Source organism: Mirounga leonina, unplaced genomic scaffold (assembly GCF_011800145.1).
Source record: "Mirounga leonina isolate KUSES-001 unplaced genomic scaffold, KU_Mleo_1.0 Mir_126, whole genome shotgun sequence".
Taxonomy (NCBI): Eukaryota; Metazoa; Chordata; class Mammalia; order Carnivora; family Phocidae; genus Mirounga; species Mirounga leonina.
In genome coordinates this window covers 30,927,896-30,944,624 of record NW_023270314.1, presented here as the reverse complement: position 1 = coordinate 30,944,624, position 16,729 = coordinate 30,927,896, and the positions used below count along the sequence as shown (strand labels likewise).

Below are 16,729 nucleotides of genomic sequence, written 5' to 3'. Positions count from 1 at the left end.
AGCCAAAGGCAGACGCTTAACGACTGAGCCACCCAGGCGCCCCCTGACGTTTTATGATGATGTGTCTTGGTGTAGGTGTTTTGTTGTGATCGCTCAAGTGGGCATTTCATTTCAGTGGATCCTTTCAATCAGGAGATTCAAGTCCTTCCATAATGGGAATTTTTCTTGAATGTTTTTCTTTTTATAATTCTCTGCCAACCATGGTCTCTATTCCCCATTTCTTGAATTTCTGTTGTTGGGATGCTAGATCCTCCTAGATTGATCCTCTAATTTTCCTTTCTCTCTTAGTTTTCATTTTTGTCTGTTTAATATATTTCCTGGAAATTTCCTTGACTTTATCATCAAATCTATTGAATTTTTACTTAGGCTATCCTACTTTCATTTCTAAGAGATCTTTCTGAGTGCCAATTGTTGCTATTTTATTACACCCTGCTCTTCTGCTCCCTTTAAGTATAGTTGCTGTTTCCGCTAAATTCCTCAAATGAGCATTTGGGCTTCATTTTCTATATTAAGAATCAAATATCAGCAAGCCAATTAGAAGCTTTGAGTGCATGATCTCCACTTGTCACTGGTGATTGCCATTTTGGGTGACCCCTAATGAACCAATTTGTTTATTAGAAGTCCTTCAAATGTCAGTCTCTAGAGAGAGATTGTTTCTCCAGAGAAAAATCTCTGATTTTCTTGCCTTTGGACATAGGCAGTTTGGAGGAGGGTCAGTGTAAAATCCTGTGTTATGGAAACAGAATGGGAGAGGGGACCAGGAGGACCTTACCATGTTAAGTATGTTACTTTCACCCAATCCTGTTTTTTGTCTGATTGTCCTACACCTTGCCTTTCTGGTTTAGTTTCTTCAGAAAATTTTCTTTAACTCATTTTGGTACTATTTTGGGAGGGAAAGGAGAAAAACCTGCATTCAAACTGCTAATTTGTGTCTTAAATTGTTTTCACTAATGCTTACAAATTATTTTTCATTATCTATTAAGTGTATTAAAGTGACACAATATTTATCCTTTGTTAAACATATCAAAAAAACCTTGAAATTTGAAATTGAAAGAATACCATTTTATACAACAAAAGAGGCATATTTTATCTAGTGAGTGCTTATTTTTTAAAACGCCCAAAAGTAGAAGATACTAATTTATATCAAAAATGGAATTGTTATGGGGTGCCTGGATGGCCCAGTTGGTGGAACATGCAACTCTTGATCTCAGAGTTGTGGGTTCGAGCCCCATGTTGGGCATAGAGATTACTAAAGAAAAAGTAAAATCTTTTTTTTTTTAAAGAAAGAAAAAGAAATTGTTACTTTAAAATCATCCTGGTGATTTAAATTTAGTCTTCTAGTTTTATCCATGTGACATAAAAATAAAAGAATACTTTTTTTTTAAAGATTTTATTTATTTTTTCATGAGAGAGAGAGAGAGGCAGAGGAAGAAGCAGGCTCCCTGCTAAGCAGGGAACTCAATGCGGGACTCAGTCCCAGGACCCTGGGATCATGACCTGAGCCGAAGGCAGATGCTTAACCATCTGAGCCACCCAGGTCCCCAAAAGAATACTTTTTAACATGTGGAAAAATTACTGTAATTTGTGAAATTTTTCATACTGAAAGATTTTTCTTTTTCAAAATGTTCATTAATTATAGAGGGAAAATAATTTGATCCCACTTTGTGATTGTTTTTATTATTGATGTTAGTTCACATACAGTGTTGGTTTCAGGTGTACAATATAATGATTGAACAATTTTATACATTACTCAGTGCTCGTTAATATAAGTGTACTTTTAATCCCTTTAACTATTTTACCCATTTCCTCACCCACCTCCCTGCTGGCAACCACCAGTTTGTTCTCTGTTTTTAAGAGTCTGGTTGTTTGTCTCTTTTTTTCTTTGTTTGTTCATTTGTTTTGTTTCTTAAATTCTACATGAGTGAAATCATACAGTATTTGTCTCTGACTTATTTTACTTAGCATTATATCCTCTGGGTCTACCCATATTCTTGAAGATGGCAAGATTTCAGTCCTTTTGATGGCTGAGTAATATTCCACTGTGTATATGTGTGTGTGTGCGTGCACACTCATGCACTCACATTACATCTTTGTAATCCATTCATCTGTGGATAGGCAGTTGAGTTCCTTCTGTGTCTTGGCTATTGGAAATAAAGCTGCAACAAACATAGGGGTGCATGTATCTTTCAAATTATGTAAGTTATTTTTAAATCAAGTTTTATAGGACTATTTTTTCTTTTCCAGAAAAAATTGTAGAAATTTCATAGTTCATTTAAAAATTTGTTTAACAAATTTTTGAAGTAGATCATACCTAAAGTATTAAAAAACAGAAGTATAAAGCTCAATGAATTATCACAGAGTGAACCACCCACATAACCAACCATGCAAGTTCAGAAATAGAGGAACACCAATACCACAGAGCCCCTTTGATTCTCCACCTGTCTTTATCCCATTTTCCTCAATGGGACCACGATCCTGATGATACACCATAGAATTTTGCCTGATTTTGAACTCTATGTAAGTAGAATCGTATGGTGTACATTCTTTTGTACTAGCTTTTTTATTCAGCATTATTTGTGAGATTCATTCATGTTATATGTAGCAGTATGTTGTTCATATTGTTGCAGTATAGAATTCTGTTCTAAGAATATACTCAATTTTGTTTTTTCCATTCTACTTTTGGTAGGCATATTGGTGGTTTTCAGTTTGGAGCTATTAAAAATAGTATTCTATGAACATTCTATACATGTTTTTGGTCATATATATATATATATTTCTATTGACTTTTAAGAAGGATTGGTGATTCATAGGATATTATAACTTGAGTACATAATGCCAAACAATTCCAAAGAGATTTTATCAATTTATAATCCCTCCAGCTATGTATGAGAGTCACAGTTGCTCCACATACTTGCCAACATTTGGTATAATTTTAATTTTTAGTTTTAGTATGTATGGAAACTATATAAGAGCAAATATCAGAACAACCAGAAAACATGAAAGATGCTCAACTCCTTTGTCTTTAATCTTTTTTTTTAAAAGATTAAATCTTTTAAAAGATTTATTATTTGAGAGAAAGAGCATGAGCAGGAGGGGCAAAAGGAGGGGGAGAGAGCCTCTGAAGGAGACTTCACACTGAGCAAGGGGGCCAGACGCAGGGCTCGATCTTATGACCCTGAGATCACGACCCGAGCTAAAACCAAGAGTTGGATGCTTAGTCAACTACGCCACCCAAGGGCCCCAATTTCCTTTTTTTTTTTTTTTTTTTTTTCCAGTTGTTTTACTTCTTCCTTTGCTTTCGAATGGCAAAAATGGTACAATCCCCACGCGTTCATTTTGGCTTTGAATTTCTGTGTCTGTTCCCATAAATTGTTTCCCTACAATGTTCGTTCAAAATGTAGAAGTCAAGCTCCTCCCTCTTCTTCAGTTTCTTTTACCCAGGGTTATTTTAATTAAGGCACTGCAGTTCTTAGATAATCTCATGCTGGTTGATTTTTTTTTTTCCTGACATTTTTCTGACATTTAATGTAAAAGTTTTCACGCATAAGGTAAACTTGACATAATTCTGCAGTGAACACCTATATATACCAATCACCTAGCTTTTTTTATTGACATTTTACTATACTTTTCTTATAACTATTTCATCTTTCCATTTTGGGCTTATTTTTACCTTTTCTCCTCACCCCTCAGCATCACTCTGGTTTTTTGCTGGACAGTTCTCACTTTTATAATTTCTCTTCTTTATATACATAGCCACATCAGTATTGTAATTTTAGGGGTAGAAAATTTCTTTTTTAAGTTTACAAATTAAAAAGAAATAGCTGCTTTTATGAGTAATGTCTCATTCAGGTGATAAGCTTCACTTAATGAAGGGAAAGAAACTTGAATCATCTCTAGAATATAATTTTTATTTTCATATAAAAGCAGCCATCTTAGGGGCACCTGGGCGGCTCAGTTGATTAAGCATCTGACTCTTGGTTTCAGCTCAAGTCATGATCTCATGGGTTGTGGGATTGGGCCCTGCATCAGGCTCCATGCTCAGCAGGGGGTCTGCTTGAAGATTCCCTCTCTGCCCCTCCCCCCCCACACACGTGCTCACCGTCTCTCTCTCTCTAATTAAAAAAAAAAAAAAAGCAACCATCTTATTTCTCTCCAGCTGTTTTCTAACATGATCTGAATTTTTATTTAATTTTGCCTTATTGTGGCAAGGACACTTAACATGAGATCTACCCTCTTAAATTGTTAAGTGTATAATACGTTATGGTGGAGTGGAGGTACGGTGCATCTGTACATCTCTCAAGCTTATTCATCTTGCTGAACTGAAACTTTATGACCGTTGATCCTCATTTCTTTCTCCCCCAGCCCCTGGTAAATACCATTTCACTCTTTGATTCTATGAATTTGACTTCTGTAGAAACATGATCTGAATTTTCTGGAAGCATGCATGAAGCTTGTCACAGAATTATGCCTGGCAGTCTTCCCATATTTAGAAATGTACAACGGAGAAAAGTCCAATAGGTGATCTTCCCTAATTCTGCTACTGCTGTTGAGCTAGAAAGTAGTTCCGTGTGGTGTGCCTCAAGATAGCCTCAAATTCCTCATCTGTGAATTGAATAGGTTAAATTAGTCATTTCCCAGATTCCTCCTCTTCCTGCATTACTGGGCGGGGAAGTATGTATTGTTTCTTTAAAAACTTTATATAATAGAGTTTTGTGTTCTCAGTTTTTTAGATTCCATATATTAGTGAAATCATGTATTTGTCTTTTTCTCTTTGACACTTTGCAGTTAGCCTAACACCCTCTAGGTCCATCCATGTTGTTGCAGATGGCAAGAGCTCATTCTTTTGTTTCACGGTTGAGTGATACTCTGTTTGTTTATATGCCACATCTTTACCTGTTGGTCTGTGGTTGGACACTTGGGTTGCTCCCATACCTTGGCTACTGTAAATAATGTTTCGGTGGACATAGAAGTGCACATATCTTTTTCAAATTAGCTTTTTTATTTCTTTTGGGTAAATAGTAGTGGGATTACTGGATTATATGGTGTTTTGTTTTGTTTTTAATTTTTGAGGAACCTTAAATATTTGGCAGAATTTACCAGAGAACCCCTGAACCTGGTGTTTTCTGTTTTGGGAGGTTATTTATTTATTTTTTGGGCGGGGGGAGGAGGTTATTTTTTTTTTTATCAATTTCTTTAATAGATATAGGCCTTTTCAGATAGTCTGTTTCACTTTGTGTAACTTTTGGAAGCCTGTTTCTTTCAAGGAAGTGGTATGTTTCATCTGGAGTTTCAAATTTGTGGGCATAGTGTTATTCATACTAATTCTTAATTGCCTTTAATGCCCATGGGATCTGTAGGGATCTTTGGTACCTTTCCCTCTTTCATTTTCGGTATTAGTAATTTATATACACACTCTTTTTCCTTAGATAGCATGTCTTAAAGACTTCGTGATTTTATTGATGTTTTCAAAGAATCAACTTTTGGTTTCATTGATTTCCTCTTTTCAGTTTCATTGATTTTGGCTTGAATTATTTCTTCTACTTACTTTGGATTTAATTTGCTTTTCTGTTACTAGTTTCCTAAGGTGGAAATTTTGATTATTGATTTTAGATCTTCTTTTCTGATAATATGCATCCAATTAATGCTATAGATTTCCCTCAAAGCACTGCTTTCACGGAATTCCACAGATTTCAATAAGTTGTATTTTTATTTTATTTAATCCAAAATATTTTTAAAGTTCTTTTGAGATTTCTTCTTGACCCATGTATAACTTTGTGTTGCCCATGTGTTGTTTACGTCATGGACTTGGGGATTTTCCAGTCAACTTTCTATTATTAATTCCTGGTTTAATTCCATTTTGGTCTGAAAACTGACCACATTGCTACTAGCATTCTTTGAACCATCTTTTATACATGCGACTTCTCCGAGTGTATTAACAGCAGCAGTATGTGGTATGTGGTAAAAACATTTGTTCACTGAAAAATCGCTACATGGATACAAGGAAATTCTGTCACGCTTGGAAACATCTTTTATCCAAGTAAGTTTATAGTGTATTCCATTCACCAAAGTGTGCTGAACACATGAAATAAATATCTCAATGAAATAAAAAATGTTAGTTTTTAAATGTGCAAAGTCCATAAGAATCATCACTGACCTTGGAACCTCTGTTTTGTTTTTTTTTTTTCCAGATTGTTAAAGAGACATGAAAACAACTTATCAGTGCTAGCCATTAGTAACATGGAAGCTTCCTCCACCCTTGCCAAATGCCTTTATGAACTTAATTTTACAGTTCAGAGTAAAGAACAAGAAAAAGACTCAGAAATGCTGCAGTGAAAAATAATTCCACTTCTGTAGTGGGGACTCAAAGTCACATACATTTCACATACTGTTACTGAAGAAAGCACCAAGTCTTAATGGAACAGAGACCATAGAATGAATTATTTTATCTCCTCCCATGATGCTGAGAGGAAGCTTCGTATTCTGATCTCTGAGCGAATCCCTTTGTTCTCTGTTTAAAAAAATCTAAAAAGAAAAAGAAAAAAAAAACTGCTGTGGGATTGTCAACCAGCTTATCTGCAGGATGTCTCTCAGATCTGATAAATCCTGATGGAGACTGGTATGATCAGAATTCAGTACCATCCACATTGGAATATACATGGAATATTGTAAAACCTACATGAGCAGATGAAATAGAAGCATTAAATATTTTTATCTATATCCAAAAAGGAGCACATTTTTATATTTACAAAACCGTTTAAGCTGGTTTGAATAATTAAAAAAAAAAAAATTTCAGCACACCTATACCCCTGATCTCAGAGGGGGCCACCAATATCTAACTATGGATTGTGTGTTTTGTTTAGAAATCAGTAGCTTGGTTTTCTTACTTGAGCCAATATATTTTCACTTATTTATTATCATAAAAATTTACCAGTCTGAATAGATCCTGTAAATATTTGTGAATAGAACGAACACCTTTCATGCCACTGCAGCCACTGGAAGTACATTCTGTGGTGTCCTAGAAGCATTATTGGTAGGTTCTAAAGTTTTCTAGACTTTCCTGTCAATTGTAAGTAATTGTGATATATTCTATGCAGTGGATGAATGTTCTTTAAATTTGTGTAAATACTTCTGCAAAGGTACTGATGCTGTAAAGTCAAAACAGTTTTGTGGAACTGTGATTTTTTTTCTTTTTTTTTTTTTCTTTTTTTCTTTTGTTTCTTTTGTTTTGTTTTGTTTTGTATTATACACCTTGTAGAACTCATTTTGCTGGCTGAAAGAGTATGGAATAATATATCTCATGTCATTTTTGTAGAAGAAAAACTATTTGAAGGTATTTTTTGGTTTTCCCTAACATGTATCCACTGTAAACGTTTGTCATGTGCAAGCTCAGAGCTTGGACAGAATTTTTTGTATTTGTAAATTGGTTTAAATACATGGAATTTTATACAGGTTTTCTCCTGTGTTATATATGCATTATGTGCAGGTATGATATTTTCTTCACTACTTTTTCTATCTTAATATAGTGTGGAATTTTATCGTATTATTCTTCCATTCTTAATACTGTACCACATTCCTGCTCAGAAACTGCTCACTTCCTTAAATTGTCTTCTTCCCCCCCCCAGCGTGAAATGTATCCATTTATAACTGCCTATTGCCTGTTCTATTAGCATCCAAAAATGTGGAAGGCCTCCCAACCACCATTTCTGCTGTGTCCTTAGGATGTGCAGTAAAAAATATAGACCTAACAGTTTATGTTATAGAATGGCTTTATTTACTTTGGTGACTGTTTATAGTTTTTAAATAAAAGACTGAACATTTTCTTGAGTCCTTCATTTCTGAGTATGCTGAAGACATTCTTTAAAAATATAGAGAGAATCCCAAATTTAGCTGAAGACAAGGTGCAGTCACCTATTTAATTATATGTCCATTTATGATACGTTAAATAGAGAACAGATAAAAGAGGTCCTTTACATGACAGATTTGCATGAGATAGCAGAAGATGGAGAGTATTTTCCATTTGTTATGATGTAAAGCAGAGCCAGGTTATTGTTTGATACTGTGTTTCTTTGATTGTTCATTCAGAACCACAACGCAACCAAATCTTCGACTTGAATTTAGGGGCAAATTCTTAGAGTAAAAGGATGATCTCAGTTTGGATATAAAAAAAATGTTTTAATAGTTTGATTCAACTGGTATTGAAAGAAAATCTAATTTCTCCCTGCAGGGGGATCCCTGGAGCTACACTCTGCTGAGTAGTAATGAACGCTAAAGAGACTTTGTCAGCCAGCATTAGCCACCATCATTTCCAAGGGTTGTGGGGTTTATTTTTGGCCCACCTCCCAAGATTGGGGCTACCCAGTAGATGCCACAGAGATCATGTGGATAACACTAAAATGGTCCTAAACTCCCGCAAACTTAAAAGGCTCCCAGTTGTTGATACCAGTTGGAGAGTATTCATTGTACTTCTCTAAAAAATCTCAAATTTTTCTAAAGTAATTTTGTGTAACATCAATGTATGTTTTAAAGGTACATGTTTCTTTGCAAAATAAGAAACTGCAAGGTAATTAGAAAAGAGAAGAAACTCCGGGCTCAGAAACATGGTTTTCACACTCACCATTCATCCACCTCATTGGAATTGCATGCCGTAGTTCTAGCTTCTGTGCTATGATATGTAAATATGTCTGTAGTCCCTTTGAGCATTGGTCTCAGCAGAGAATTTTCTAAATGTATTTGACCTAATGAAACCAATTATGGCTTCCCACTTAGGTTTTTCTCGTATAGCTTTATAGAACTATTATATAATGAAATAACGACTTTCTGGGTAATGGAATCAAAGTGCTCTTGCACAGTAAGTTCTGCATAACCCTCTCATTCATGAAAAGGTGCTCCTCGCTAGACAGAAACTTGCTGATTTCCAGTATTGTTATTTTGTCTAAAGTTCTGTAAATACATGCTTTAATGTTACTTTGAGAAATCTATGTAAATAATATAGTCTACAACATAGAGACTGTACAATTCTGTGTTATATATGTGCCTAGTGCTCTGTTGGCACTCAATAAATTTTAAGTAACAAAATCGATAATCATATAGCCAAGGCATATTTTTCTTCCAAGCTCTAGACAGGATGTGACTATATACTAATGAGACTCCGTAGCATAAGCCACACATGAAAACTCGTCTCATTACTTTATAGTCATACCATGTATGTTTTTTTTAACCAGAAAATGACAATAAAAATGATTTTTAAAATGAGAATGTTTTGGGTAAGTGTTCTGTCCCGATCTTAATCACAGTGATTCAAACATCAAACACCCAACAAAAAACACGACGTTCTTCATCTCTGAAACAGAAGCTGAAAAGAAGCAGGAGCATGGTCACCGGGTTCACCACGTGGGGCACCTGACACTTGACTGTTGGATCATCTTGGCCAAACAGTAATAAGGTGAAAGAGAAAAAAAATCCACTGTCTATCCTAGGGAAATTTGAGCTGTCATGCTCATCTTACTTTAACTGTCTTCAGAGTACTTAGTCACTGAAATACTCAAAATTTTCACTACCTTTTCTGAGGCAGCAAAACGAAGACAGTGTTACTTTCTAGTTACATTACAACCAATGTTCACTTTCTCCACTCCCTTGGTATTTGTGACTCTTTACTCGGATTCCTAGATTCTCCTTTCATGAAGGAAAGGAACAGATGCTTCTTGGTAACAATTAAGTCCAGGACTGCATTGTGTGCAAGTTAAGAAAGGCTAAGGCACACTGTCATATTCCTAGGTAAGCAGACCCATTTCTTCTGATACTGAGTACACTTGAGTATTAAGAGAAAAAGCTATCATGGTAAGTCAAGTCCTGGTTCTTGTGGATTTCAGTCTGAGACACCACTGGATACATGTATTCAAAAGATCAACTGCTTTTAAAAAGTAACTTTTGTGAAAGGTAATTCTACTGTACAATTCGAGAATCAAACAGTTGTTAAAAGATATTCACTGAAAAGTCTCCCACATCTTTCCCATCTCCTGGCTCCCACCCCCACTTCCAGATAACCGCTGGTCATGTTTCTTAAGTACACCTCTGGTATTGATTTTACAAAAGAGCAAATATGAGTGTGTAATTTTTATGCAAAATATTTTATACCACAAACACTGCTGCACTTAAAAAATGCTTAGTATCTTAAGACCTTTCCATATTCATATAAAGATCGCTCATGTCCTTTTTTACAGCTGTATGGTACTCCTTTGTATGGGTACACCATGATTTATTATTTGGACCCCTTATTGACAGATATTTAAATTGTTTCCAAACTTTAATTATGCTGGTCATTAACATTTGCTTAACACAATTCCTGTCATTCACTACACTAAGCATTTTACATGTATTGTCTCAGTCTTTATAAAAACCCAATGTTAGCTAATGTTACAAGGTGGGTAGAGAGGGTTGGGATGACTGACTACCTTGACCAAAGTCAAATGGCAAGTAAATGGAGCTATTTAATGAGCACACATGAAGCTAATTATAGAGTAATTAGAATTCTTTCCAGGAGGAGTCAGACATGAGACACTTGGTTTTGGTACAAATCTTTTTATTTGCTGCATTGTTTCTATTAAATATTTTCTTCCTATGCAGTATGTTGACTGTTTAAGATTTTCTATAATTCCTCAGATTTTTTCCCCAAGTATTCCATTTATTAATTTGGCATCACTTAACTTCTTAGAGCCAGAAAAACTTTCTGGGAATTCCCTTAACAAAGGAACATTACTAAGACAACAGTTTATAGTAAACTGAAACCACAGTTTCCAACCAACAACTATCCACTCTGGTGTATAATTTGAACAACTGTTAGCTCATTCTTCTGGATAAAGTTATTCTAAACTTTTTTAGGATGTTAATAGGATTTTTTCCTCTGTTTATACTTCCCTTACATCTCATTTAGCTTAAGCATTGATGGAGTACCTCTGCTCTTAGTTTGGAAGATGAAGGAGACAGTCCTGCTCTGAAGCTGAGACAAGCTTCCCAAGGCTGCCCAGTAACAAAGGTAAAACACGGGCTGTTATGAGAATTATAAAGTGTTTCATGAGTTCAGTCATGCGGTAGCCTTCATTTAATTGACGAGTAGGGAAGGCAAAGTGGGATGGGCTGCGTGGAGAAAGAAAAATGTCTTTTGGAGACTTTCAGGGCTGATAGAAATTTGACAGACCTAACAGTGATGAGAGAGTGAGTTTGGAGAGGTCTTGTTCAAGAAGAGAGGTTATAGATTAAATGGTGCAGTGTTAGATGTTGCTAAAGCAGAGAAATGCTTTGGCCACCAAGCAGAGAACCTAAAGGGCTTCATGAAGTGTAGTGTGGAAATCAATCATAACAAATAGGTTGAAACACATTCGGTGGGGGGTGGGGGAGGGTTTCCAGAATCTCTGGACTGTACTCTATGGTTTCCCTAAACTAATGGGGAAATGTTTAGCCTTGGCTTTAGGGAGGATTTACTGATTTTAATGATGGGATATGCCCTGTTTACAGGTAAACTGTGTGAAAGATAACGACTAATTTTGGGGTTGACCCTTTAAACAAATTCACTCTTGTTGGACTGGGAACAGGCAACTTTCTGAGTTGTGCAACCTTTGAAAATTGACAATAGTTTGTTAAAATAATAACTGAAAGAAAGGAACAAAAGCTGCCACAATCGAATACAGAAAGCACAATTTTAAGTGTATACACACAATGACTTCACTCTTGCACGGAGTAGGCTCTGGCACATTTGGTGCTCTATTTTTCTGGTTCCAAACAGAAGGATATTTTATGTGATGCAGAATTCTTTCAGTGGCAATTTTCCCCCCATATGATTTTCTTTCCCCATCGGGACTGGCTTGAAAGAAAGGAAAAGATAAAGAATGGTAGATTGAATACCACAAATCTAAACAAGGGCTCTGAGCTAATTGTTGACCTTTTTTTTTTTAACACAGTTTTATTGTGAAATCCACCTCAAATGCATATAACAAAGTGCATAAAATAATGAGTAGAGCTTTTTTTACTGTAAAGCAAATCGCTCTGTAACCACTGCCCAGACCAAGCAGTAGACCTTGGCAGTTCCCTCCTCCCCAAAGGGCTTTTGTTCCAATCACCATCCCTCCCTTCCCCACACCACTCTCCTGATTTTAAGGACAATCACTTCCTTTAAAGTTTTTTTTTTTTAATCACCTAAGTATAGATCTGTAAATGCTATAATATAGTTGTCTATTTTTGAACTTAATATAGAAATGCAGTGTTGAATTGTATTCTTTTGTTTCCATCATCTTTCACTCAACTTGGCTGTAAGATTCATCTGTACGGTTGCAAGTAACAACAGTTCCTTTATTTTCATTGCTAAATAGTATTCCAACATTGATGGCATTTGAGTTGTTTCCACCTTGGGGCTATTACAAACGATACTATGAGCATCCTTATCCTTGTCTCTTGGTGTACTTGGGAATGCATTTCTGTTGACCATTTTCTTAGCTGTGGAATTGTATCTAATTATCTATTAAGATACTACCACAGAGCAGCCTACAAGAGTTAGCAAATCATGGATATAGTCCGTGTTCAGTGGTAAGAGATCCTGGAACTATCCAAAGATGCCACAAAGTCAGTTGGGTTGGGGGATGGGTAAGAGGATGGCTTAGCGGATTTGCTGCCTTCACCTGAACCTGGGCAGACCCATTCATAATGGTTCAAGATTTTGTTTAGAAGGTGTTCTGTAAAAAGTTTGTTGGCAATACAGCATATGGGAATTACACTGCTCAGACCAAGTATTTAATATTAATGGAATTAAATGGTTAAAAGAAGTCTGAAGGATGAACTGGAAGAGAAGACTAACTAGATAGAGGGACCAGCTGGTTAGACAGTTGAGTAGGTGAGTGATTATAAGAACTTCATGTGCCCTGGAGAGGGACAATAGAAGTAGTGAGTATGAACAAGCCATTTTTGGTGCCCAGACTGGGTATGTTGAGTGAGTAGGAGTTAAGTGTGGAGCACATATGGTTGGGTAGATCTTGTGATGAGCCAAGAGGCAGCACTGGAACATAGTTACAGGCATAGACTTTGGACTCAGCCACCTCTGTGAGGTCTGAGTGATCCTGGCTAAGTAACTGAACCTCATTCTCATTTGACAAATGAGGTTAATAATAGGACCTACTTTAAAGGTTGTTATGAAGAGCCAGTAAGAAGCACTTGGTGTTAGTCCCTGCTGCTGTGATTGGTAATCATAATTGCACTTGCTAGAGCTAAGGGGGACATGCTATCAGCTATTAAAGTGTAAAAGAAAGACTTCCAGAAATGATTTAGAAAAAGCCATGTTACAGCGATAATTTTAGAAATGTCTAGAATTCCTTTAGGCAAGTGTGTAAATAAAAGCCTGTTGAATTGAGCATACACAGGCTGACCTTAGCAACAGCTGGATTCCTACAAGAATTCCTACAAGAATCTTATTCCACCCTGGAACTGTGAGCACCCAGGAAATGTTCAAGATCTTATCTCTCTGCTTAGTGGGATCTAAATCCCAGATAAACTGGTATTTGAAAACAAGGTTTAAAAAGAGTGAGAATAAACTGTCACGTGCCTTTGCTGCCTTTGAGAGGGAGGATAGAATCTAAATGGTTTTAAAGACAAGCTGTGATCTAATTAATTATGTTGTTCTAACAGAACAGCTGTGATCTACAGGGGATCTAAAAAAGCTACATAGTGGTTTGCTTCTTGGCTACACATTAGCCTCCACCTGGGAGATTTAAACTATCCCAAACACAGAGACTGATTAAATTGGTCTGGGGTGACCCTATGTATTGCCTTTTAAACTAATTAATTCCAGTATAGTTACCATACAGTGTTATACTCATTTCAGGTGTACAATACAGTGATTCAACAATTCTGTACATTACTCAGTCCTCATTAGTATTAGTTAACTTTTAATCCCCATTACATCTTATGCATATAGCAATTTATATTAAATCAGTGGTGGCTTAAGTCTGAACCTATTCTTTACTCCTCCCCCCGCCCCGCCATGTTTGAGGTATATGGTGTCATACTTTATATCCTTTTATTTTGTGAATCCCTTGACGATTTTTATAGATATGCTTCATTTTACTGCTGTTGTGCTTCCTACTTTCCTTACTCCTACTTACGGTCTTCCCTTTCTACTCAGAAAGTCCCCTTTAACATTTCTTGTAGGGCTAGTTTAGTGGTGATAAGTTCCTTTAACTTTTGTTTGTCTAGGAAACTCTCTCTCTCTCCCTCTATTCTGGGTGATAGCCTTGCTGGGTAGAGTATTCTTGGTTGTAGGTTTTTTTCCTTTCAGCACTTTGAATATATCATGTCACTCTCTCCTGGCCTGCAAAGTTTCTGTTAAAAAATCAGCTGATAGCCTTATGGGATTTGCCTCTTATGTAACTGTTTTTCTTCTCTCACTGCTTTTAAAATTCTCTATCACTACTTTTTGCCATTTTAATTACTATGTGTCTTGGCGGGGACCTCCTTGGGTTGATTTTGTTGGGAGGATCTCCTGTGCCTCCTGGATCTGGATTTCTATTTCTTTCCCCAGCTTAGGGGAAACTTTCAAGTATTTCTTGAACTACCTTTTCTGCCCCCTTTTCTCTCTCTCCTCCCTCTGGGATCCCTATAATGGGAATGTTATTATACATGATGAGTTGCTGAGTTCCCTAAGTCTATTTTTGTTTTTTTATTATTTTTTCTCTCTCCTGTTTGGCTTGATTGCTTTCCATTACTCTGTCCTTCAGGTCACTGATCCATTCTGCTGCTTCCTCTAGTCTACTATTTATTCCCACTAGTGTAGTTTTAATTTTTTTTGAGTTATCTCTAATTGGTTCTTTTTTTGTTTTCCATCTCTTTATTAAGGGTCTCACTGAGATCCTCCACTCTTTTCTGAAGTCCAGTGAGTCTCTTTATGACCATTAAATTCACAGACCTATTATTTATCTCATTTAGCTCTGTTGCTGTAATTTTGTCCTATTCTTTCAATTGGGACATAGTCCTCTGTCTCCCCATTTTGTCTCTCTCTCTGTTAGGAAACTTAGCTACATCTCCTGCTCTTGAAAGTAGTGGGCCTATGAAGAAGAGGTCCTATAGTGCCCTGCAGTATAATGCCCTCTGTTCCCCAGAACCTGGCACTTCAGGGGTGTCTCTTACATGTATTGCATGCTCCCTACTGTTGTGGCTGAGCCAATTTTCCCTCCAGTCCATCTGCAATGTCTCTCTTTGCCTGTTGTGTGCAGGGTTTGGTCCCCGTGTTGTTAGTAAGCCAGTCTGGGGCCGCCTTGGGCTTGATGAGTCAGACCAGGTGTTTGCCAGATGCAGTAGCACCAAACTGCAGGATGCTTTCTGTGTTGTCCACTGAGAAGCTTTGCCCCTAGCCCACTATTGGGGCCACAGTTGAACTGGTGTGTATGGTTATCTTCCTCGTCCCCCCGAGGAGTCACTTTCGAGTGATGCTGGGCCCTGTGGGGGCTGCTTGCACACTGCCAGGCTCGTGGCACCACTCTTGGAGGGGCTCTGGCCAAGGGCATATTGGAGGGGTTAGGTCCACAGAACACAGGGGTGGGACACGTGGTGGTAGCAAGGTCCAGCAGGTCTGCTGCAGGAAAGACCTGGAGCTGCCAGGGACCAGGGCTGGTGGTGTTGGATGGGGTGGGTGGATCCATAGAAGAGCTGGGGGTGGGCCATGCAGTGTCAGTAAGGTATGCACAGATCTGTTGTGGGAGGAGCCCTACAGGCCTGGCTGGAGGGGATGTGTCCACAGGAGAATGCAGGGGCAGGTGCACTGTTAGCAAGTTAGGTAGAGAGTGTTGCTGCTGCACTGGTTCCCACAGGTGTCTGGGGGGGCAGGGCATGGGGGAGGGAGATGGCGCCAGCCAGCTCTTTTGTTCTTGGAAAGTCTCCCAAAGGTACCCGCCCTTAGTTTAACTCCCCACTATTTCTCTGCCCTTCCTACCCTCTTTGATGTGGCCTCTTCTGTGCATTTAGCTGTGCACAATGTGTTCTGCCAGTCCGCAGATCATCTTCTGGGTTATTTACACTGATGTGGGTGTTACCTCATTGTTTCCATTGGATGTCAGGATCTTCCTACTCCTATAATCTTCCTGGAAGTCTCTGTATATTGGTTTTTTGTTTTAAAGCTCTGCGACCCTAAACGTGCAGCTAGATTTCAAGCCACTGGACAAGTAAGTTGTATTTCGATCATTATCAACATGGTGGGAAAACCAGTCTGGATTATAGGGCAGATTCTCCAAGTAAAAATACAGGAAATTACTTTCACATCTATTATCTCACTTAATCCTCTAGGTAGGTAGGCAGCAGTCCCTTTTATAGGCCACTCTGGCTCAGAGAAGTAACATACTCAGGGGCACAAAGTGTGCCTCAGTTTTTTGTGAGCTTTAAAGCCAAGACCCCTACTTACCTTAAGTGGATTATCTTCTCTAGTGCTCACAGGATTGGGAGAAATATGCCCAAACTAGTTATGGTTTGGGAAGTCTACTTCCTTATGACTAAGGGATGTCTCAGCCCAGAAAGCCAGTGGGTATTGACTACTTACAGACCAGCACCCATCAGCTACCATAGGAGGCGCTGGGCTCCTCCCTGGGGAGCTGTGTATGGAGAGCCATCTATGAGACACCTATCACAGGTGCTCAAGCTGAGACCTTAGGCCAGTTCTAGAGTGGGAAGTTGGTAACTCCCTAGCCTAAAGCAAAGCCTC

At 37.7% G+C, this 16,729-nt stretch overlaps 1 protein-coding gene across 2 annotated transcripts in view; it reads left to right on the top strand.

Annotated features, from left to right (window-relative positions):
- Nucleotides 1–9,252, top strand: part of ARID2 (AT-rich interaction domain 2) — a 163,195-nt gene extending 153,943 nt beyond the window's left edge. For both annotated transcript variants that reach the window (XM_035002824.1, XM_035002825.1), the window contains one exon: nt 6,189–9,252. In XM_035002824.1, coding sequence (XP_034858715.1) covers nt 6,189–6,333 — 145 coding nt within the window. In that variant the 3' untranslated portion in view covers nt 6,334–9,252. The remainder of the gene's footprint in view (nt 1–6,188) is intronic.
- Nucleotides 9,253–16,729: the final 7,477 nt, after the last annotated feature.